This window comes from Ranitomeya variabilis, chromosome 3, assembly GCF_051348905.1.
Source record: "Ranitomeya variabilis isolate aRanVar5 chromosome 3, aRanVar5.hap1, whole genome shotgun sequence".
Lineage (NCBI taxonomy): Eukaryota > Metazoa > Chordata > Amphibia > Anura > Dendrobatidae > Ranitomeya > Ranitomeya variabilis.
The window spans coordinates 540632739-540656856 of NC_135234.1; the positions used below are offsets into that span (position 1 = coordinate 540632739).

The following is a 24118-nucleotide window of genomic DNA, read 5'->3' on the forward strand; positions in this document are numbered from 1 at the left end:
CCTCACAATGGAGGTCTATGGGTGCAGAACCGCTGCTGTTTCGGACAAAGACATGCTCCTTCTTTTTTCCCGCAGCTATTCAGCGCGGCTTTTTTTTTTTAAATTCAGGATCATGTGCACAGTGGTTCCTGTTTTCCATAGGGTACATTGTACTGTACCCTGCATGGAAAAAAGCTGCGGAACCGCAGCGGCAAAACCGCTGCGGTTCCGCGGTAAAAAACGCACTGTGTGAACATGGCCTTACAGTCACAACCAAGGCAACTGTTAATGTGTATTAAATATCGTGTAGCCACACATACACTTACTATAGGTCCAGAAATATTTGAATGTCAGAACAAGCACCGACAGACTGTAAATGTTTCACAGTAGCAGGACAAAGCTTAGCAGAAGGATGAAGCTACAAGACCAGAACTGTCAATGAAGGGGAAGTGCCTACCCCCAGCAGCAAGGAAGTGAAAGAGGCTGTGGAGAAATGTGCTGCTGAAGAGAGTAGAGAATAAGGCCGGCGTCACACTTGGCGTAAGACAATACGCCACGTATTATACGTCCGTACTACGGCCGTAATACGGAGAAATGTTCCCAAAATAGCGATCCGTAGTCAGGGTGTGTCAGCGTATTTTGCGCATGGCATCCTCCGTATGTAATGTAATCCGTATGGCATCCGTACTGCGAGATTTTCGCGCAGGCTTGCAAAACCGACATCTAATGGATTTGTGTGCTCAAATGTTCATTAAAACATATATACAGTATATATATATATATATATATATGTCATTGAGACACATATATATATATATATATTCTGTATTTAGATTTCATTCAGCGCGATATCTGTGAACAGCCGGTAATTCAATTGCCGGCTTTTCATTTCTCCTGCACAAACCCGACAGGATATGAGACATGGTTTACACACAGTAAACCATCTCATACCCCCTTTTTTTTGCATATTCCACACTACTAATGTTAGTAGTGTGTATGTGCAAAATTTCAGCGCTGTAGCTGCTGAAATAAAGGGTTAAATGGCGGAAAAAATTGGCGTGGGCTCCCGCGCAATTTTCTCCACCAGAATGGTAAAGCCAGTGACTGAGGGCAGATATTAATAGCCAGGAGAGGGTCCATGGTTATTGGCCCCCCCCCCGTGGCTAAAAACATCTGCCCCCAGCCACCCCAGAAAAGGCACATCTGGAAGAAGCCAGATTAATAATGGAGAGGCGTCAATTATGACACCTATCCATTATTAATCCAATTGTTTGAAAGGGTTAAAAAACACACACACACATTATTAAAAAGGATTTTAATTAAATAAACACAGCGGTTGTTGTAATAATTTATTGTTCTCGCAATCCATTTCCAGGCCCTCGCTTGGCAAAATAATTAACGCACAAGATACATACCTTCTGATGTCAGATCACGTCCCACGAAGTAATCCATCTGAAGGGGTTAACTAATATTACAGGCACGAGCTGCGATAAACCACTCGCTCGTGCCTGTAATCCCCGGGTGCTGAAAGGAAAGCTGGATCTGTACTTACATTGAGTCGCGGTGAGGCGCCCTCTGGTGGATGTTCTCATGAACTGCAGCCTGGGAACTTTTTCCCACGCTCCAGGTCATATGAGGACATCCACCAGGGGGCGCATCACCGCGACTGAAGGAAATGTAGGTCAATGACCTACATTTCATTCATTCGCCGGGGGATTACAGACACGAGCACCGCTGCATTTAGCAGGGCTCCTGCCTGTAATATTAGTTAACCCCTTCAGATGGATTACCTCGTGGGACGTGATCTGACATCAGAAGGTATGTATATTGTGCGTTTATTATTTTGCCAAGCGAGGGTTTGCAAATGGATTGGGAGAACAATAAATTATTACAACAACCGCTGTGTTTATTTCATTAAAATCCTTTTTAATCCTGTGTGTGTGTGTTTTTTAACCCTTTCCTACAATTGGATTAATAATGGAAAGGTGTCAAAATTGACGCCTCTCCATTATTAATCTGGCTTAATGTCACCTTACAATAGCAAGGTGGCATTAACCCTTCATTACCCCATATCCCACCGCTACAGGGAGTGGGAAGAGAGTGGCCAAGTGCCAGAATAGGTGCATCTTCCAGATGTGCCTTTTCTGGGGTGGCTGGGGGCAGATGTTTGTAGCCAGGGGGGGCCAATAACCATGGACCCTCTCCTGGCTATTAATATCTGCCCTCAGTCACTGGCTTTACCACTCTGGCGGAGAAAATTGCGCGGGAGCCCACGTCAATTTTTTCCGCCATTTAACCCTTTATTTTAGCAGCTACAGTGCACAAATTTTGCACATACACACTACTAACATTAGTAGTGTGGAATATGCAAAAAAAATGGGGATATGAGATGGTTTACTGTATGTAAACCATGTCTCATATCATGTCGGGTTTGTGAAGGAGAAGGAAAAAGCCGGCAATTGAATTACCGACTTTTCACTAACACCGCTGCGTATTTCTCGCAAGTCACACTGCAGGTCCGTGTGGAATCCGTATTTTTCTCGCCCCCATAGACTTTCATTGGCGTATTATTTGCGCAATACGCTGACAAACGCAGCATGCTGCGATTTTGTACGGCCGTAGAAAGCCGTATAATACTGAACCGTAATATACGGCTAATAGGAGCAGCCCCATTGAGAATAATTGTGCCGTATGTAATGCGAGTTTTACGGACGTAGTTTCTGCGCTCTTACGTCCGTAAAACTCGCCAGTGTGATGCCGGCCTAACCCTTTTAAAAAGACTCCCTACTAAGTTTCACACATTAACATGTGCTACTGATGTACACAAAATTGTAACAATGGGTCAATTTTAAAAATTGAGATAAGTCAATCTTAGGACTCCCACATACATTATATGAGCATCTAGAACTATTCAAAAAGGCAGCTTTGACGAACATTAAAGGGACAACTGTCGGTAACACTACCCTTGTTGTGCGGGATGATGCAGTATAAAACATTAAGAAAAACTACAGCGCCACCTTTTTCAGCTTTTATGGATTTGCAAATTAGGCTCAACAGTGCACTGGTGGTCTTATAAGTGCAAATGCAGCCTACAGCTCCTCTTTGCTTCTACATACCAATGGTGCTCTCGCTTCTTGATTGACAGCGAAGACAAAAGCTCTGCTGCATAATGTCACCTGTGCTCTACCCTGTGTCAGGACTCTGAAAATTTTTTACCTTTTGTGCATTACTGCCCTTTTCCAAGATGGCGTCTTTGGTCTCATGTGTACTTGTCTTCCTGCTATAAAACTCCACCCCAGCCTTCAGTCTGTGCTAGATTATTCTGCTTTGCATCCAGCTCCTGATCACTCCCTGGCCTTGCACCTGCACCTGCTCCTGTGAACCTGTGTTGGAGATCCTGCCACTCTGCTCTGAGTTCCTGCTGCGTACACCAGTGTTCAGTAATCCTCCTTCATCTGCTGCTCGTGTTACTTCCATCTGCATTTGCTGGACATGTAAGCTGTTTTCTGCTCTGCAAAACCTGAGACTATTAACCAGGCCTCCCTGGTTGAGCTAAGATATGATTTGAACTGCCTTATAGCATATCTATCTGTGTCTGGACTAAGTCAAGGATCTATTCGTGTCAGGTTTCCTCAAGAATAACTGTGCTTCATAGACTTTCTGTTTGTTTGCATCTACCTCTGAAGTTTCCTATTGACTGCTAAGCTGCGTTTATTATTTGCACCAAGTGTTGTGGACTTGAGATTCTCTCTGCACCTGTTTGAATCACCGTGTGATAATATAAACTTTACCACTTATAAAACTGTGTCCTGTTGTCTTGTTCCACGCAAAGAGTCTCCTGAATTATCCCCTATAATTGTTACAGGATAATCTAGCCATAAAAAAAAAGGAGACTGCTGGAACAATGACTGCAGAGAGCAGATTAGAGCAGGTGTTTTCCATAATTAGATCACTGCAGAAAGATGTGGAAGGTCTGCAAAAGAAGTTTGGAAGCTTTGAACACAATCAACAAGTGTTTGGACAAACTTTGCAGGACTTAAGCAATCGCATGGCAGCCCAGGAAAACAAACTTGCTGGCATAGAGTCCCAGTACGGACGGGCTTTTCAGGACATAAGCACGCAAATAGCTGCACAAGTGACTTTACCCTCTGGGCAACCGCAACCAGCAAGCCCACCTAAGTTGCCCCCATTCAGATTTAATGGTGATCGCGACAAATTTCGTGGCTTTGTGAATCAATGTATGCTATATTTTGATGTGCATGCTGACCGTTTTCCTACTGATAGATCCAAAGAATTGTGTGTAATAATGCTACTGACCTCACGAGCGCTCGCCTGGGCGAATCCGATGATTGAGTCTCGTGACCCACGGTTAAATGACTTGGATGATTTCTTGGCCGCTATGGCATTAATGTTTGATGACCCTAATCGCCGTGCAACCGCTGAATCTGCTTTGTTGTCTTTACGCCAGGCTAAACGTTCTGTTATTGAGTATGCCACTGAATTCAGGAGATTGGCGGTAGATACCAATTGGGACAGTTATGCACAATAGCCTATTTTTAAAAGGGGTCTGTCTAGTATTATAAAAGATGAACTAGCTCGCTCGGAGTCACCACAAGAACTAGAGACATTTATACAGCATTGTGTGCGCATAGACATTCGCCTTACTGAGCGTAGGCAGGAGAAATTTGCTGCATATAACCGTATTTCTAACTTTTCCCTTCCTTCCAAAGAGCCTGCAGGTAAAACATCTCGGGAAGTGGAGGAGGTGCCCATGCAGATTGATTCCGTTCAGAGACGCGAGATCAATGAGCGCTGGGAGCATCGCCTTCGTGAAAGTCTATGTTTCTACTGCGGCCAGTCTGACCACTTCTTGATCAATTGTCCTAAGTGTCCTAGACGGCCTAACAAGGTGCTAGCAGCAATAGGGGAGTATGACAACTGTGATGATGAATCTGACATCTCTGAATGTAGCCTGCCTTTAAACGCTGTATTCCATTCACTTTCTATGACTTCACAGCCCAAGGAGCTGAAGGAAAAGAACTCTCACTGTTCTCTCCCTATTATTAAGATCCTGTGTTCAGGACAGTGGATTTCCAGTTCAGCTATGATTGACTCGGGTGCAGGTGGCAATTTCATGGATATCGCATTTGCCAAGGAACATGGTATTAAAATTCAGCATAGAGCCTCTCCAATTACCATGGAAACAGTGGATGGGTCACCTTTAATCTCTGGGCCTGTGGATCAGGAGACCATACCCCTTGAAATTTTGTTGGAGCCTAATCATCAGGAGCAACTTTCTTTCTTGCTAATTTCTTCTCCTCATTTTCCTGTGATTTTAGGCATTCCTTGGTTGCGTTCTCAGAACCCAATTATCAACTGGGAGACAAAGGAGATTATCTTTCCAACAAGGAGCAACTCAGCGTTAACGGAAGCTGTGCCCGAGTCCACGGCTACGGAACCACATGTACAGGTATTTTCTTTACCTCCAGCATATAAAGAGTTCCCTGACCTCTGTGACAAGAAGAATGCAGATCAGCTTCCTCCACACAGGCATTATGACTGTTCCATTGAGTTGCTTCCTGGGGGAGATATTCCTTTTGGTCACGTATACCCTTTGGCGGCACCTGAGCTTCAAGCCTTAAAGGAGTATATTGATGAAAATCTGGCCAAAGGCTTCATACGTCCTTCTTCCTCACCAGCAGGGGCACCCATTTTTTTTGTAAAGAAGAAGGATGGGACCCTGAGACCCTGTGTTGACTATCGGGAACTCAATAAGGTAATCGTACGAAACCGTTACCCTTTGTCTCTGATTCCCAAATTACTGGAAAGAGTCCGCCATGCTAAGGTGTTCTCTAAGCTGGATCTTCGTGGGGCTTATAATTTTGTGCGTATTCGTCCAGGGGATGAGTGGAAGACAGCATTCAGATGCCGGTATGGACACTTTGAATCTCTTGTGATGCCCTTCGGGCTTTGTAACGCCCCTGCAGCATTTCAACACCTTGTTAATGACATCTTCAGAGATTTGTTGGACCAGTTTGTGGTGATCTATTTGGACAATATACTAATCTTTTCTGACTCTCTACAGGAACATGAAGAACATGTCAAAATTGTTTTAAGACGTCTGAAAGAGAACCAACTGTATATCAAGCCGGAGAAATGCGAGTTCCATCGTTCTGAGATACAGTTCTTGGGTTATATCATCTGTCCCCAGGGGCTGAACATGGAATCTGGTAAGATTCAGGCTATCCTTGACTGGCCGGCACCCAAGAACGTTAAGGAGGTCCAACGTTTTATTGGTTTTGCAAATTTCTACAGACGCTTCATTCGAAATTTTTCTGATATTGTCCGTCCCATTACTTCCTTGACAAAGAAGGAAAAGCCCTTTAAGTGGACATCACAGGCTTAAGAAGCTTTTGATCGGCTGAAGATCTGTTTCACATCAGCACCGCTGTTGATACACCCAGATCCAACACATCCTTTCATTGTGGAGGTGGACGCTTCTGATAATGCTTTGGGGGCTATTCTCTCCCAAAGAACTGGAGAGAAGGGTCTGCTACATCCTTGTACTTTCTTTTCCCGTAGACTCACCTCAGCAGAAAAGAATTACGACGTGGGAGTCAAGGAATTGCTGGCTATTATTGCGGCTTTCAAAGAATGGAGGCATCATCTGCAAGGAGCTGCACAACAGATCATAGTGCTAACTGACCATCGCAATCTAGAGTTCCTTAGATCTGCTAGATGTCTTTCTCCTCATCAGGCTCGTTGAAACTTATTCTTAAATCAATTTAACTTTGTTATCTCGTACCGTCCAGGTTCTCGTAATGGGAAGGCGGATGCTTTTTCCCGAATCCATGCTGCGGATTCCGTACCTGGAGCCCCGTCCAAGACCATTCTATCTGATGCCAATTTCATCGGAGTTATCCACGATCAGGACTTGTGGAAGGAGTGCAGGGAGGCCTATGACAGTGATGTATTTCTGGCCAACCCACCTGTGGATATTAATCTTGTCTTTAAGGGTGGCATGTGGTTCAGAGATCGACATATCGACGTCCCGGAGGTCGTCCATCTGCAGATCCTCAAGTTGGTACATGACTCCAAGTTGGCTGGTCACAGGGGGGGTACAGAAGACCCAAGAGTTCCTGAGCCGATTCTTCTGGTGGCCAACTTGCCTGAAGGATACCAAGGACTATGTTCTCTCTTGCGAGGTATGTGCCCATTACAAGACTCCTCATGTGGCACCTACGGGTCTTCTACAACCATTACCTGTTCCATCCCGCCCTTGGGGGTCTATATCAATGGACTTTATTGTGGAGCTGCCTACATCGGGGGGCATGACTACAATCATGGTGGTAGTTGATCGCCTGACAAAAGCTGCTCATTTTGTTCCGTGCACCGGCCTCCCCTCAGCTAAAGATACAGTGAACTTGGTTATACAGAATGTCTTTCGGTTGCATGGGGTGCCGGATGAGATCATCTCTGACCGTGGAGTACAGTTCACTTCAAGATTCTGGAAGGGGTTTTGCTCTGCACTCAATATTAATGTCTGTCTCTCTTCTGCTTACCATCCCCAGACAAATGGTCAGACGGAGCGTACCAACCAGACGCAGCGTACCAACCAGACGCTGGAACAATATCTAAGATGCTATGTCAGCCATCTCCAGGATGATTGGTTGGAGTTGTTGCCATTAGCCGAATTTTCATATAATAATTCTCAGAGCGCCTCCACTAAATTTACACCTTTCTTTGCCAATCTGGGTTATCATCTGTGTATTTTACCTAGGTCTCCAATTAATTCTCCAGTTCCAGCAGTGGAGGAAAGGCTGACTGCGATGAGACAAAATCTGGAGGTTCTGAAGGAATCCCTGACCACAGCTCAAGAACGTTGTAAGAGATCGGCTGATAGATTCCGTAAACCTGCACCCATGTTCAAGGTAGGAGATTCCGTGTGGTTAGCAACTAAGAATCTGAAGTTAAACGTTCCTTCACAAAAACTTGGACAGAAATTCATTGGCCCTTTCAAGATCAACGGTATTGTAAGGTATTGTGAGCTCTGTGAAAGTGAGAAGAGATTCCAGCTCAGGAAAATGTATAAAATCAAAAATTATTTATTCCAAATTATTTTTAAAAAGAGAGGAAACACTGCATGTCAAAAATCAGCAATATCCAAAAAATGGAAGGACAACCATGATACAGCTGAACGCGTTTCGAACACTGAGTGTTCTTAGTCCACAGCAAGTGATCCAAGTGAGCGCTTCGTATATAAAAGCATCCGTCACAGGTGAAATGAATGCAAGATATAATTGGAGAACCGCACCTACTGCAATACAGAAAATTATATATATAATACAAAGAGATACAAAGAAAAAAATAATTAAATAACATACAATCACAATAGCAGAACAAAATGAAAAAGAAAAAGAAAAAGAAAGAGAAAAAGAAGAAGAAGAAGAAGAAGAAGAGCTCTGTGGCCTGCCGGCTGAAGCTACCTAGGACAATGAAGGTACACCCAGTTTTTCATGTATCTTTACTAAAGCCTGTATCTCCTAATACCTTCCAGGGACGTGTTGTGCCACCTCCACAGCCTGTGTTGATTGATGGGCAAGAACAATTTGTGGTGGAGGAAATTATTGATTCCAGGATTCGCAGGAATCGGCTCCAATATCTGATACGATGGCAGGGATATCCCCCTGAGGAAGACTCTTGGGAACCTGTGGAAAACATCAATGCCCAACAGAAGATTTCTCGTTTTCATCAGAGATTCCCTGAGAAACCAGGTCCAGGATCATCCTGAGGCCGCTTCTAAGGAGGGAGTAATGTCAGGACTCTGAACATTTTTTACCTTTTGTGCATTACTGCCCTTTTCCAAGATGGCATCTTTGGTCTCATGTGCACTTGTCTTCCTGCTATAAAACTCCACCCCAGCCTTCAGTCTGCGCTAGATTATTCTGCTTTGCATCCAGCTCCTGATTACTCCCTGGCCTTGCACCTGTACCTGCTCCTGTGAACCTGTGTTGGAGATCCTGCCACTCTGCTCTGAGTTCCTGCTGCGTACACCAGTGTTCAGTAATCCTCCTTCATCTGCTGCTCGTGTTACTTCCATCTGCATTTGCTGGACATGTAAGCTGTTTGCTGCTCTGCAAAACCTGAGACTATTAACCAGGCCTCCCTGGTTGAGCTAAGATATGATTTGAACTGCCTTATAGCATATCTATCTGTGTCTGGACTAAGTCAAGGATCTATTCGTGTCAAGTTTCCTCAAGAATAACTGTGCTTCATAGACTTTCTGTTTGTTTGCATCTACCTCTGAAGTTTCCTATTGACTGCTAAGCTGCGTTTATTATTTGCACCAAGTGTTGTGGACTTGAGTTTCTCTCTGCACCTGTTTGAATCACCGTGTGATAATATAAACTTTACCACTTATAAAACTGTGTCCTGTTGTCTTGTTCCACGCAAAGAGTCTCCTGAATTATCCCCTATAATTGTTACACCCTGTCAGTCAAGAAGCAGTCGGCAACACTGTTGAGAAGAAGCGAAGGGAAGCCATAGACTGCAAGTGCACTGATACACCCACTAGTGCAGTACCGAACATAATTTGCATATCAATAAAATATGTATTTTGGCGCAACTGCGCAGCGGTTGGCCCTGTAATTGACCCTGTTCTATCTCTGCCTGCACAAGGGTAGTATTATGTATGGTCATCTAAAGGAACAAGTTGTAAAAAAAAAAGGTTAGCCAGCAAACAACAAGCAGAGCTAAACCACACTTCTTTACATAAACACAGACAAAGCTTATATAGATTATTTGCCACATAAGGAACTTGCAGAGGTCATTGTAAACTGGGAAGTAGACTAAGTACCTTCTACTTTATTCTCATTTATTTCTAAGGTGATATTTCTACAATTTCTTAATATAACTTTTCAAATGTCTTTTTAATGTAGTACCTCTGGCTGTGCATTGTCTTGGTTAAGGCTCATGTCATCACTTGGCTGCGTGGTCTCAATACTAGGAGGGTTCCCAAACCGTTCCCGTTCTTGCTGCTGGCTCTCTCGTAGACTGTGGATAATGCTACATGACTGCTGTTGTTTCTAAAAGAAAGGTGAGACAAATAGTGCATTTGTTAGCTATAAATATCCAAATTATTCTCTACCTACACGTAGTTCGCAATATTAATACAATGCATCTGGCAATGTTGTGGGGCTCAATATACTTTTTTGGTAATCAAATAATATGGAATACAGTGACCATCTACTGTTATAAGGGAATTGTGACTGCTTACTCTAGTCTTATGCAGCTAGTAGTATCCTGTGTCACATTATGGACAATTTTATGTGGGCACAGATGCCCTCCACTTTTATGGGGGCATTGTGGATAGTAGTTTTATGAGTATGGCAATGTTATGGGGAAATGTAGTTGGTAATATTATAGAGGCAATATAACCAGATCTGATATAGAAGCACTAGGGCTGACACTTGTGGAGACTCCATAATATGGTTATTTTAAAGCAAAAACAAAATGTAAACAACATTAGTAATGAGCGAACGTGCTGGGATAAGGTGTTATCTGACCATTCCCAGGTGCTAACCGAGTGTCATCGGCGTGCTTGAAAAATATGTTTGAGTCTCCCCGGCTGCATCTCTCATGGATGTGTCGCAACACATATAGTCTGTTAAGCAATCCCTCCATGTGTTGTGGCTGTTGATTAGCCGCGGAGACTCAAACATATTTTTCCAGCACGCCGAAGACACTCGGTTACCACCTGAGCATGGTAAGATAACACCTTATCCCAGCACGTTCGCTCAACACAAAACAACATAAACAATCTAAGGATTTTGTTTCACTCACTGCCCGGATACGTTTGAGACACTTCTTCAGCCACATGCGTATAGTTTGTTTAGCCACTTCTTCTTCTATTGTGTACTCTAGCTGTTCTCGGGCTAGTAGTTCTTCCAGCTGAAGGCTCTTCCTGATGTCCACAGATCTATATGACAGCATGCTGTAGGAAAATGTCAGGTGATAACTCATCAATTTGGAGCATTTTCTTGTGACATTCTATGTATGAGTTGTTTTCAGCACACACAAACACGCGCGCATACACACATACACACATACATGTGCACACATACACACAGTCATGAAAATGAAAATTAACACTGGAAATAGGGAAAGATGAGTCCAACGGATTAATAAGAATCATAAAGGAAAAATCTTGGCTCTTATTACATACTGTAAAAAGGAAAATTACATTTTGTGGCATGCTGCCATTCCAGAAGCACTGCTGATTTTTTTCCTGCCTTATTTGGCATATGTGTTCACATACTGGATTATCTATATCCCCTATTAGGTCTCTACTTAGTTGCAGTATTAACTACTTTAATTCATAATCTACAGAAAATACAATTTACATGCTTTGATAAAATTATACATGTTCCACTGAAAATGTATTGTAAAATGTATTTCATTGTTCAAAAAATTAAAGTGGCTTTCAGCTACACTGATATTGATTACACATTCCTAGACTAAGTCATAGATACCAGATCAGCGGGTTCCAACACATGGAATACTCACTGATTAGCTGCTACTAGCTCCAGCAGTGGCCGGATGTAAACAGCGTACGAAGGGGAACATCACTGCACCAATTTTTTTTGGCCACTTCTGGGTTCTGTAGATAAGCTCTGTACAAATTAATAGGAACTGATTTGCATTCCTGGGAGGGTCCACTAAACAGTGTGAAAGAGCGATGGAGTTCCCCTTCATACACTCTGATAGCGGATGATCAGTGATAGGGTCAAGTGTTGGACTCCCACAGATGTAAGTTGGATAATTTATTCTTAAGGGTAGGTCATCAATATCAGTGTAGTGGAAACCCCTTAACTGTCATATAATACATGCACATAAATATATATATCATAAGATATTGCACCTGAGCACATCATGAAAAGTGACATCACCACCACTATGCAAACGCTCCATTTCATAGCACATGTGCTTAAATAAAAGCTTGTCTTTGTCCAGGTCCACTTCTAATCGGCCACGAAGCAACCTCAGGAGGAACTTTATTCGAAATGTTGGAATAACTCCCTGGTGATGAGATACAAATCAGTATCACAAGAAGCAATATCTAAAGTTGTAGCTGTTATTTCTATTTCTCACAAGTTCATACACTCAGTAACTTCTTATGTGATAGTTTATATGAGTTTACAGCCTCATGTGAATTGTTCATTTTTCTCCCGCAGAACTACAAGATGCCTTTTAACTATATAACAGTGGAGGGCTAGTAGTTACCTATAGCTCTCTGATACTGATTTCACACAAATTTCCTCTATACATATTTTGTGTCTACAGAGCATAAGAATGTTTAAATCATCTGTTGACAGTGGAATCAAAACTTACATCATTTTACCGCTACGCGATACGGGTATGTGATTTATTTTTTAAGTTGAATGGTTTTTATACATGTATTATCCTTTAAAAACTCTGTTTCCAAAAACAACAGGAGGAAACAATGACATTTCACAGTACAACTATGTGAGGCTTTATGATATTACTAGATGGAGGCCCGATGCTGTCGCATCGGGAGGGCGCTAATATCATGATGGGGGCAGGCATGCGGCGCTGTTGTTGCCTAATGGTATCCTGTGATAATCTAATGACTTTTGCATCAGGGGACTCATGTGCTTGACGCCTACGCTTATATGCATTGTTTTTGTCCCAGCGATGGTGTAGCTCTTCGAGAGTCTTATTTGCCCTTTGTTGTCTTCGAAGTTGTGCCTTTGCTGCTTTCCTTTCATTGTCATTGGTGTACTTTTTATAAGGAGCCATGTTGGAATTGATATTTGCTTTTTAAAGGGGTTTTCCCACGAACAAAAGTTCATTTTAAAAATTGTTTGTGTCTGACCATGTACCGAACATACTACAGCTCCTGGGCAGGGGAGGAAGCAAAAGACAATACTGACATTACAGCAGGAGATTGCAGAGGATACATTTTGTGAGGTAAAATATTTTTTAAAAACAGTCAGTGAAATATTTTACCTCACAAAATGAATCCTCTGTGATCCCCTGCTATAATGTCAGTATTTTCTTTTGCTTCCTCCCCTGCCCAGGAGATGTGGTATGCTCCATACGCGGTCAGACACAGTCAATTTTTAAAATGAACTTTTGTTCGTGGGAAAACCCATTTAGTGTAACCGGCTTCCTCTGCCTGTAGACACGTCGCGCATCTGCCGCCGGGATCAGCCGAATGATTCACTGTGCCTGTGCGTAATTTGCACCGGCTCAGTAAATCAGACTGCCGCTATCTTTGTGCAGACAGATAGCGGCGGTCACATTAAAACTGCACATGCGCTCCTACTGTACAAAGATGGCAGCAGTCAGTGAATCATTCGGCTGATCCCAGTGGCGGCATGTTCACGATGGTGTTACGCTGGTGGTACCGTGCAAGAGGCTGCGTGAGTGTGAGTGAGTGTGTGAAAGTGTGAGTGTGTAAATGTAAGTGTGAGTGTGTGTGAGTTTGAGTGTGTGAGTGTAAGTGTGAGTGAGTGTGTGAGGTGCGTGCGGCATATAGAGTGTGTGTGTGTGTGTGTGTGTGGTGCGACGGTGTTCTGCTGGTGGTACCGCACAATAAGTTTGTACCAGCAGCAGTTTCCATATTGAGACACCCATCACTTGATGTCCCATTATGGTGGTCGGTGAACTTCCTCCGCTTGGAATTCTGGGATACGGTGACATCTGGACAGAACAGGAAATGAAAACATTACAAGGCAATTATATAAATAGATTTTGACTCCATGGTAAAAAACATCACTGCTCCTGTAATTTAGCCAAAGGTGTAACTTTTCCATTCCCCTACAGATGATCAGTCTATTATACTAAATCAGCTCACAACCCTCTCATTGGAGATAATACAGTAGTAAAATTGTCTAGAGCATTCAGGCCATTGTCCTCATAGCAATGAACAATAAGTTGCTGGAAATAAGGATAGGGCCAGACGAGACGACCATATATATTCTCATCCATGAGAATCGGCTAATTATGCAAATGTCACTCTGATCAAACTCTGATCAGAGTGTGAGTATAGTGAGATCTGATTCTCTTGGATGAGGAGAAGTTGGAGAAAAAAATTTCTCCCACTCCTCCATTTGGTCAGTCCATGGAAATCGGATCACATTCAGATGTTATCCGGGTACAGTCCGATGTTTCTATGGACTCATTGACTTGCATACCAGAACGAGATACAAATATCAGAACCCACTCGAGAATGCACCGATTTTTCCACAGACAGTCTCTGCCCGTTGAAAAAAATCTGACATGTTCATGGCCCCATAGGCTAACATTGGTGCAGGTGCGATCCGATGTTTTGTTGGATAACACAAGGACCAATCTACACCTTCCCTAGTAGAGAAGCTGTACAGTGTATCCATGATATGTGATATTCATACGAAACAGTTTAAAAAAAAAAATTACCTCTCTTTTATCATCAACCATATTCCATATAATTTGATAATGGCGAAGGTCATTAGGGCTTAGTAACTGGTCCTCTTCAGTGGAGTAGAACAGAGAAAAATTCTCTACAATTATGGCTGAAATCAGACAAAAATACACTGGGGTCTATTCAAGATTAACAATGTATTTCTATTAATAATGAAATTGTTATTGTCAGATCTTTTCAATTTACAGTCATGGCCAAAAGTATTCACACCCCTGCAATTCTGTCAGATAATACTCAGTTTCTTCCTGAAAATGATTGCAATCACAAATTCTTTGGTATTATTATCTTCATTTAATTTGTCTTAAATGAAAAAAAACACAAAAAGAATTGTTCTAAAGCCAAATTGGATATAATTCCACACCAAACATAAAAAAGGGGGTGGACAGAAGTATTGGCACTGTTCGAAAAATCATGTGATGCTTCTCTAATTTGTGTAATTAACAGCACCTGTAACTTACCTGTGGCACCTAACAGGTGTTGGCAATAACGAAATCACACTTGCAGCCAGTTGACATGGATTAAAGTTGACTCAACCTCTGTCCTGTGTCGTTGTGTGTACCACATTGAGCACGGAGAAAAGAAGGAAGACCAAAGAACTGTCTGAGGACTTGAGAAACCAAATTGTGAGGAAGCATGAGTAATCTCAAGGCTACACATCCATCTCCAAAGACCTGAATGTTCCTGTGTCTACCGTGCGCAGTGTCATCAAGAAGTTTAAAGCCCATGGCACTGTGGCTAACCTCCCTAGATGTGGACGGAAAAGAAAAATTGACAAGAGATTTCAATGCAAGATTGTGCGGATGTTGGATAAAAAACCTCGACTAACATCCAAACAAGTTCAAGCTGCCCTGCAGTCCGAGGGTACAACAGTGTCAACCCTTACTATCCGTCGGCGTATGAATGAAAAGGGACTGTATGGTAGGAGACCCAGGAAGACCCCACTTCTTACCTCGAGACATAAAAAAGCCAGGCTGGAGTTTGCCAAAACTTACCTGAAAAAGCCTAAAACGTTTTGGAAGAATGTTCTCTAGTCAGATGAGACAAAAGTAGAGCTTTTTGGGCAAAGGCATCAACATAGAGTTTACAGGAGAAAAAAAAAGAGGCATTCAAAGAAAAGAACACGGTCCCTACAGTCAAACATGGTGGAGGTTCCTTGATGTTTTGGGGTTGCTTTGCTGCCTCTGGCAATGGACTGCTTGACCATGTGCATGGAATTATGAAGTCTGAAGACTACCAACAAATTTTGCAGCATAATGTAGGGCCCAGTGTGAGAAAGCTGGGTCTCCTGTTGTGAACTATTCTTCTTGGCTCCCTCTTGTGGTCACTAGTGATTTGGCACTTGGATTGTCTTTTACCAGGTTGGTACTCACCTGCTTCGTTAGGCCTGGGGTGTTGCTATTTAAACTTCCTGGATTCTCAGTCCAGTGCCTGGCATCGTTGTAATCAGTTCATTTCTGTTTGCTCCTGTCTTCAGGTCCTGGTTCTTTGCAAGATAAGCTAAGTCCTGCTTTCTTATTTTTTGTTATTTTGCTTTGTTCATATTTTTGTCCAGCCTGTACAAAATGTGATTCCTGATATTGCTGGAAGCTCTAGGGGGCTGATATTCTCCCCCCTCACCGTTAGTCGGTTTGGGGGTTCTTGGATATTCAGTGTGGATATTTTGCAGGGTTTTTTGCTGACCATATAAGTCATCTTACTATTTTCTGCTATTAGTCAGTGGGCCTCTCTTTGCTAAAATCTAGTTCATTCTTACGTTTGTCTTTTCTTCTTACCTCACCGTTATTATTTGTTGGGGGCTTGTATTAATTTGGGGTCTTTTCTCTGGAGGCAAGAGAGGTCTTATTTTCCCTGATAGGGTTAGTTAGTTCTCCGGCTGGCGCGAGACGTCTAGGATCAACGTAGGCACGTTCCCCGGCTACTGTTAGTGTTTGTGCTAGGATCAGGTATATGGTCAGCCTAGTTACCACATCCCTATGAGCTGGTATTTATGTTTGCAGACTTTGCTGTAATCTCTGAGATCCTTGCCATTGGGATCATAACAGTATGCCAGGCCCATGAATAGTTAATGCATTGCAGAAGTGGGATTAAAAGAAAAGGAGTTCTGAGGTTTTTTTTCTCCTCTTTCTTCCTTCCCCTTTTTCTCAGAGTGGCTGTAAGCTTTGCTGCAGACATGAATGTTCAGACCTTGATTACTAGTGTGGATCAGCTTGCTGCACGAGTGCAGAGCATAAAGGATTTTGTTGTTAGCAGTCCTATGTCAGAGCCTAAGATACCTATTCCTGAGCTGTTCTCTGGAGATCGATTTAAATTTAGGAATTTTAGGAATAATTGTAAATTGTTTCTATCTTTGAAACCTCGTTCGTCTGGAGATTCAGCTCAGCAAGTTAAAATTGTTATCTCCTTTTTGCGTGGCGACCCTCAGGATTGGGCTTTCTCGTTAGCGCCAGGAGATCCGGCATTGGCGGATGTTGATGCGTTTTTTCTGGCGCTCGGATTGCTTTATGAGGAGCCTAATCTTGAAATTCAGGCAGAAAAAGCTCTACTGGCTATCTCTCAGGGCCAGGATGAAGCCGAAGTGTATTGCCAAAAATTTCGGAAATGGTCCGTGCTTACTCAATGGAATGAATGTGCTCTGGCCGCAAATTTCAGAAATGGCCTTTCTGAAGCCATTAAGAATGTGATGGTGGGTTTCACAATTCCTACAAGTCTGAATGATTCTATGGCGCTGGCTATTCAGATTGATCGGCGTTTGCGGGAGCGCAAATCCGCTAATCCTCTGGCGGTGTTGTCTGAACAGACACCTGTTTCAATGCAATGTGATAGAAACCCTGATCCAGCAATGCAATGTGATAGAATCCTGACTAGAACCGAACGACAAAATCATAGACGACAGAATGGGCTGTGTTTTTACTGTGGTGATTCTACACATGTTATATCAGCATGCTCTAAACGCCTAACCAAGGTTGTCAGTCCTGTCTCCATTGGTAATTTGCAGCCTAAATTTATTTTGTCTGTGACTTTAATTTGTTCATTGTCTTCCTACCCTGTTATGGCGTTTGTGGATTCAGGTGCTGCCCTGAGTCTTATGGACTTGTCGTTTGCCAAGCGCTGCGGTTTTGTCCTGGAGCTTTTAAAAATTCCTATTCCTCTCAGAGGAATTGATGCTACGCCACTGGCGGAAAATAAACCGCAGTTTTGGACACAAGTGACCATGTGCATGACTCCTGAACATCGGGAGGTGATTCGTTTTCTTGTTCTGCATAAAATGAATGATTTGGTCGTGTTAGGTCTGCCATGGTTACAGACCCATAATCCTGTTTTGGATTGGAAGGCTATGTCTGTGTCGAGTTGGGGTTGTCAGGGAATTCATTGCGATTCTCCGCCAGTGTCTATTGCTACTTCTACTCCTTCAGAGGTTCCTGAGTATTTGTGTGACTATCAGGATGTATTCAGTGAGTCCAGGTCCAGTGATCTTCCTCCTCATAGGGACTGTGACTGCGCTATAGATTTGATTCCTGGCAGTAAATTTCCTAAGGGACGATTATTTAATTTGTCTGTACCCGAGCATGCCGCGATGCGTTCTTATGTCAAGGAGTCTTTGGAGAAGGGGCATATTCGTCCATCCTCTTCCCCTCTTGGTGCGGGATTCTTTTTTGTGGCCAAGAAGGACGGGTCTTTGAGACCTTGTATAGACTATCGGCTTCTGAATAAAATCACTGTTAAGTTTCAGTATCCTTTGCCACTATTGTCAGACTTGTTTGCTCGGATTAAGGGTGCCAAGTGGTTCACCAAGATAGATCTTCGTGGTGCGTACAACCTTGTGCGCATTAGGCAGGGAGATGAATGGAGAACTGCATTCAATACGCCCGAAGGTCATTTTGAATACTTGGTGATGCCCTTTGGGCTCTCTAATGCTCCTTCAGTGTTTCAGTCCTTTATGCATGATATCTTCCGGAAGTATCTGGATAAATTTATGATTGTTTATCTGGATGATATTCTGGTTTTCTCGGATGATTGGGATTCTCATGTAAAGCAGGTCAGGATGGTGTTTCAGGTTTTGCGTGATAATGCTTTGTTTGTGAAGGGCTCAAAGTGTCTCTTTGGAGTGCAGAAGGTTTCCTTTTTGGGTTTTATTTTCTCCCCTTCTGCTGTGGAGATGGACCCAGTCAAGGTCCGAGCTATTCATGATTGGACTCAGCCCACGTCTGTTAAGAGTCTTCAGAAGTTCTTGGGGTTTGCTAATTTCTACCGTCACTTTATCGCTAATTTTTCTAGCGTTGTTAAACCTTTGACGGATATGACCAAGAAAGGTTCTGATGTGGCTAATTGGGCCCCTGCAGCCGTGGAGGCCTTCCAGGAGCTGAAGCGCCGGTTTACTTCGGCGCCTGTTTTGTGCCAGCCTGATGTCTCACTTCCCTTTCAGGTTGAAGTGGATGCTTCTGAGATCGGTGCTGGGGCTGTTTTGTCGCAGAGAGGCTCTGGTTGCTCTGTGATGAGACCATGTGCTTTTTTCTCTAGGAAGTTTTCGCCTGCTGAGCGGAACTATGATGTTGGTAATCGGGAGTTGTTGGCCATGAAGTGGGCATTTGAGGAGTGGCGTCATTGGCTCGAGGGTGCTAAGCATCGTGTGGTGGTCTTGACTGATCACAAAAATCTGATGTATCTCGAGTCTGCTAAGCGCCTGAATCCTAGACAGGCTCGTTGGTCATTGTTTTTCTCTCGTTTTGACTTTGTGGTCTCGTACCTGCCTGGTTCGAAGAATGTTAAGGCTGATGCTCTTTCTAGGAGCTTTGTGCCTGACTCTCCTGGAGTCTCGGAGCCAGCTGGTATTCTTAAAGAGGGAGTAATCGTGTCGGCCATATCTCCTGATTTGCGACGTGTGTTGCAGAGATTTCAGGCTGGTAGACCTGACTCTTGTCCACCCGACAGACTGTTTGTTCCTGATAAATGGACCAGCAAAGTCATTTCCGAGGTTCATTCCTCGGTGTTGGCAGGGCATCCGGGAATTTTTGGTACCCGAGATTTGGTGGCTAGGTCCTTTTGGTGGCCTTCCTTGTCACGGGATGTGCGGTCATTTGTGCAGTCCTGTGGGACTTGTGCTCGGGCTAAGCCTTGTTGTTCTCGTGCTAGCGGGTTGCTTCTGCCCTTGCCCATCCCGAAGAGGCCTTGGACACACATTTCCATGGATTTCATTTCTGATCTTCCGGTGTCTCAAGGAATGTCTGTCATCTGGGTGGTGTGTGATCGTTTTTCCAAGATGGTCCATTTGGTACCCTTGCCTAAGTTGCCTTCCTCTTCCGATCTGGTTCCTTTGTTTTTTCAGAATGTGGTTCGTTTACACGGCATTCCGGAGAATATCGTGTCCGACAGAGGATCCCAGTTTGTGTCCAGATTCTGGCGATCTTTTTGTGCTAAAATGGGCATTGATTTGTCGTTTTCATCTGCCTTCCATCCTCAGACTAATGGTCAAACGGAGCGAACTAATCAGACACTGGAGGCTTATTTTGAGATGTTTTGTTTCTGCGGACCAGGATGATTGGGTGACCTTCTTGCCATTGGCGGAGTTTGCCCTTAATAATCGGGCTAGTTCCGCTACTTTGGTTTCGCCATTCTTCTGCAACTCTGGTTTTCATCCTCGTTTCTCCTCGGGTCATGTTGAGTCTTCTGACTGTCCTGGGGTGGATTCCGTGGTGGATAGGTTGCAGCGGATTTGGAATCATGTGGTGGACAACTTGAAGTTGTCACAGGAGAAGGCTCAGCGTTTTGCCAACCGCCGCCGCGGTGTGGGCCCCCGACTTCGTGTTGGGGATTTGGCTTGGTTGTCTTCTCGGTATGTCCCTCTGAAGGTTTCCTCTCCTAAGTTTAAGCCTCGCTTTATTGGTCCTTATAAAATTTTGGAAGTTCTTAACCCGGTTTCTTTTCGTTTGGATCTTCCGGTGTCGTTTGCCATTCACAACGTGTTCCATAGGTCTTTGTTGCGGCGGTACGTTGTTCCTGTGGTTCCTGCTGTTGAGCCTCCTGCTCCGGTGTTGGTTGAGGGCGAGTTGGAGTACGTGGTAGAGAAGATCTTGGATTCTCGTCGCTCTAGACGGAGGCTTCAGTATTTGGTCAAATGGAAGGGCTATGGTCAGGAGGATAATTCCTGGGTGGCCGCCTCTGATGTTCATGTGGCCGATTTGGTTCGTGCCTTCCACGCTGCTCATCCTGGTCGCCCTGGTGGTCTTGGTGAGGGTTCGGTGACCCCTCCTTAAAGGGGGGGTACTGTTGTGAACTATTCTTCTTGGCTCCCTCTTGTGGTCACTAGTGATTTGGCACTTGGATTGTCTTTTACCAGGTTGGTACTCACCTGCTTCGTTAGGCCTGGGGTGTTGCTATTTAAACTTCCTGGATTCTCAGTCCAGTGCCTGGCATCGTTGTAATCAGTTCATTTCTGTTTGCTCCTGTCTTCAGGTCCTGGTTCTTTGCAAGATAAGCTAAGTCCTGCTTTCTTATTTTTTGTTATTTTGCTTTGTTCATATTTTTGTCCAGCTTGTACAAAATGTGATTCCTGATATTGCTGGAAGCTCTAGGGGGCTGATATTCTCCCCCCTCACCGTTAGTCGGTTTGGGGGTTCTTGGATATTCAGCGTGGATATTTTGCAGGGTTTTTGCTGACCATATAAGTCATCTTACTATTTTCTGCTATTAGTCAGTGGGCCTCTCTTTGCTAAAATCTAGTTCATTCTTACGTTTGTCTTTTCTTCTTACCTCACCGTTATTATTTGTTGGGGGCTTGTATTACTTTGGGGTCTTTTCTCTGGAGGCAAGAGAGGTCTTATTTTCCCTGATAGGGTTAGTTAGTTCTCCGGCTGGCGCGAGACGTCTAGGATCAAAGTAGGCACGTTCCCCGGCTACTGTTAGCGTTTGTGCTAGGATCAGGTATATGGTCAGCCTAGTTACCACATCCCTATGAGCTGGTATTTATGTTTGCAGACTTTGCTGTAAGGCTGGTTTCACACTTGCGTTTTTGAACGCATGCGTTTTTTTAAAAAAACGCATGGTGCAAAAACGCATGTAAACGCATGTAAACGCTGCGTTTTTTTGACGCATGCGTTAAACGCGTGTGTCCAAAAAACGCAGCGTTTACACGCGTTTACATGCGTTTTTGCATGCGTTTGCGTTTTTTTAACATTTTTCCAAAAAAAAAAAAAAATAAATAAAAAAAACCCCAGACACAACCAATGGGAATAGAGAGGGCGTATATGATTGTCTCTCAATATATTGACCCTAGGGGAACAGAAATTTTCAGAGCTTGCTACTGTTTCCGGTGTCACGATGGATCTTTCTATGGATAACTTTTATTTCAAACTGGAGTTCAGCTTCAAGATTTTCATTGCCTGTGTTTTTGCTTGGGAGCAAGACCGAAACCGCCAAAGATGGAGAAGGAGACAGCGTCGGCGTTTTTGGAGGCACCCCATCATTGAAGTGCGTGAGAGCCGTGGAGCATATCACACGCTCTATGCGGAGCTGAATGCCAACCCGGAGAAATTCCAGGATTATACCAGAATGTCTCAAGATTCTTTCCGGGATTTACTGGCTCGTGTTGAAGGATCCATAAGGCGACAGGACACACGGCTCCGTAGAGCGATTCCACCTGAGGAACGTCTGTTAGTGACATTACGGTACGTTCCTAAACTAAACCAATGACCGTCAACTTTGTTGTTATGACATGTTTTCTATGTTTTTTTTTTTTTATTATTTATTTTTTTTTAAAACACACCATTAGAACCGATTTTTAATTTTTTTTGTTTTTGTTTCTTTTTCTTCTAGATTTCTTGCCACAGGAGAGAGTTTATCTTCCCTGCACTTCCAATATCGCCTTGGAATCTCAACCCTCTCCGGAATTGTTGTGGACACCTGTCGTGCGTTATGGAATGCACTCCGTGAGGAGTTTATACCCGTACCCACCGTGGACATGTGGCGGGAAATTTCAACTACATTTTTGAACGTGTGTGATTTCCCAAACTGTTTAGGGGCGGTGGATGGAAAGCACATCCGCATTGTCAAACCGGCCAGAACCGGATCTGAGTTTTATAATTATAAAAAATATTTTTCGGTAGTGCTTATGGCAATAGCGGATGCGGAGTGTCGCTTCATCGCCGTGGATATTGGAGCTTTTGGCCGTGGCAATGATTCCCAAACCTTCAAGAGCTCGGATATGGGCCGTCGGTTGTATGGCAACAATTTTAATTTTCCCCCTCCACAGCCTCTCCCCAACACTCAAGGCCCACCGCTGCCATTTGTTATGGTTGGGGATGAGGCCTTCCAAATGTGTGAAAATCTCCTGAAGCCCTATTCTAGTAGGGACTTGGACCACACTAGAAGAATATTCAACTACAGACTGACCAGGGCCAGAAGAACCGTAGAGTGCAGCTTTGGCATTCTTGTTGCTAAATGGCGCATTCTTGCAACAGCCATCAATCTAAAAGTGGAAACAGTGGACGAGGTGGTCAAAGCCTGTGTGGTGCTACACAATTATATAATGGCTAAGGAGCGACCCCACATTGAACTTGATGAACCTGTTGCACACCCATTGCCTGATTTTCAGCATCACCCGATGCGGTCAACTGCAGCCGTTGGTCTTATGCGGGACCAATTTGCGGCCTATTTTGTGTCCGATATTGGACGTGTGTCATGGCAGGACAATGTTGTTTAAATGTCCTGTTGTATGTTTATGTTTACCAATTATTAAACACTGATAAACATTTTTCTAATTAATAAACTTTTTTGTGTTCACCATGTCTAATATCTTTTTCCTGTCTAAACAAAGGTTGACCAAAGATGGGCAGTAGATATGTATATCATATTTTGTAATCCAAAACCAGGAGTGGGTGATAGTTGTTGAGGTAATAAATTTTAAATTTTTCATCGTAATTTACCTATGTTGCACTCCCTATTTTGGTTTTCAAAGAATGATATAAACCACGGGCCCCATACTTATAATAATGGTACAAAATTTTTAATTATTTTTATTTATTAATTCTAATATTGTTGACGTCATTGCGTCAAGACTGTCACGGTCTCTATATCCATCAAGTCAAGTGTAAGCAATAATAAATTCATGATAAACATATACATGATCATGAATTCACAATTTCTTACACCTGGCCTGGTGAGCATAGATATGTAGAGTGTGAGAACACTTGTCCCATCTGTTTGACAACCATTGTCACATAATGAGCTACCGTATTTTCCGGCGTATAAGACGACTGGGCGTATAAGACGACCCCCCAACTTTACCAGTTAAAAAATAAAATCTTCTTAAAAGTTGGGGGTCTTCTTATACACCGTATGCCGTCTTATAGGGCCGGTGAATATGTGCCTTTTGGGGGGGGGGGGGGGGAGTGATCCTGATGAGGACGAGGGGGCGTCTCACAGGAAAGTGAGTATCACCCATTACCTTATCATAGCGCTGCAGCGTGGGGTCTCTGTGCTGGGAGCGGCGGCTGCTGTGCTGTGCTGTGCTGTGGCGGCTCCTCTTCTGCAGTGTGGGGCCTCTGGTGCTGTGGGGCGGTGGCGGCGGCGTATCTTCATGCAGTCGGGGCTCCTCCGGCATCTCAAAGACTGGAAGCCCCGCCGGCAACTCCATCGGTACAATGCGGTCAGGTGGCCTCC

At 43.7% G+C, this 24118-nt stretch overlaps 1 protein-coding gene across 4 annotated transcripts in view; it reads right to left on the reverse strand.

Moving 5' to 3' along the window:
* NALCN (sodium leak channel, non-selective) overlaps nt 1-24118 on the reverse strand; it is a 930735-nt gene that overhangs the window by 3826 nt on the left and 902791 nt on the right. For all 4 annotated transcript variants that reach the window (XM_077297076.1, XM_077297075.1, XM_077297074.1 and 1 more), the window contains 4 exons: nt 14440-14555; nt 11900-12057; nt 10822-10972; nt 9921-10064 (listed from right to left, as the gene is read on the reverse strand). In XM_077297076.1, coding sequence (XP_077153191.1) covers nt 9921-10064; nt 10822-10972; nt 11900-12057; nt 14440-14555 — 569 coding nt within the window. The remainder of the gene's footprint in view (nt 1-9920; nt 10065-10821; nt 10973-11899; nt 12058-14439; nt 14556-24118) is intronic.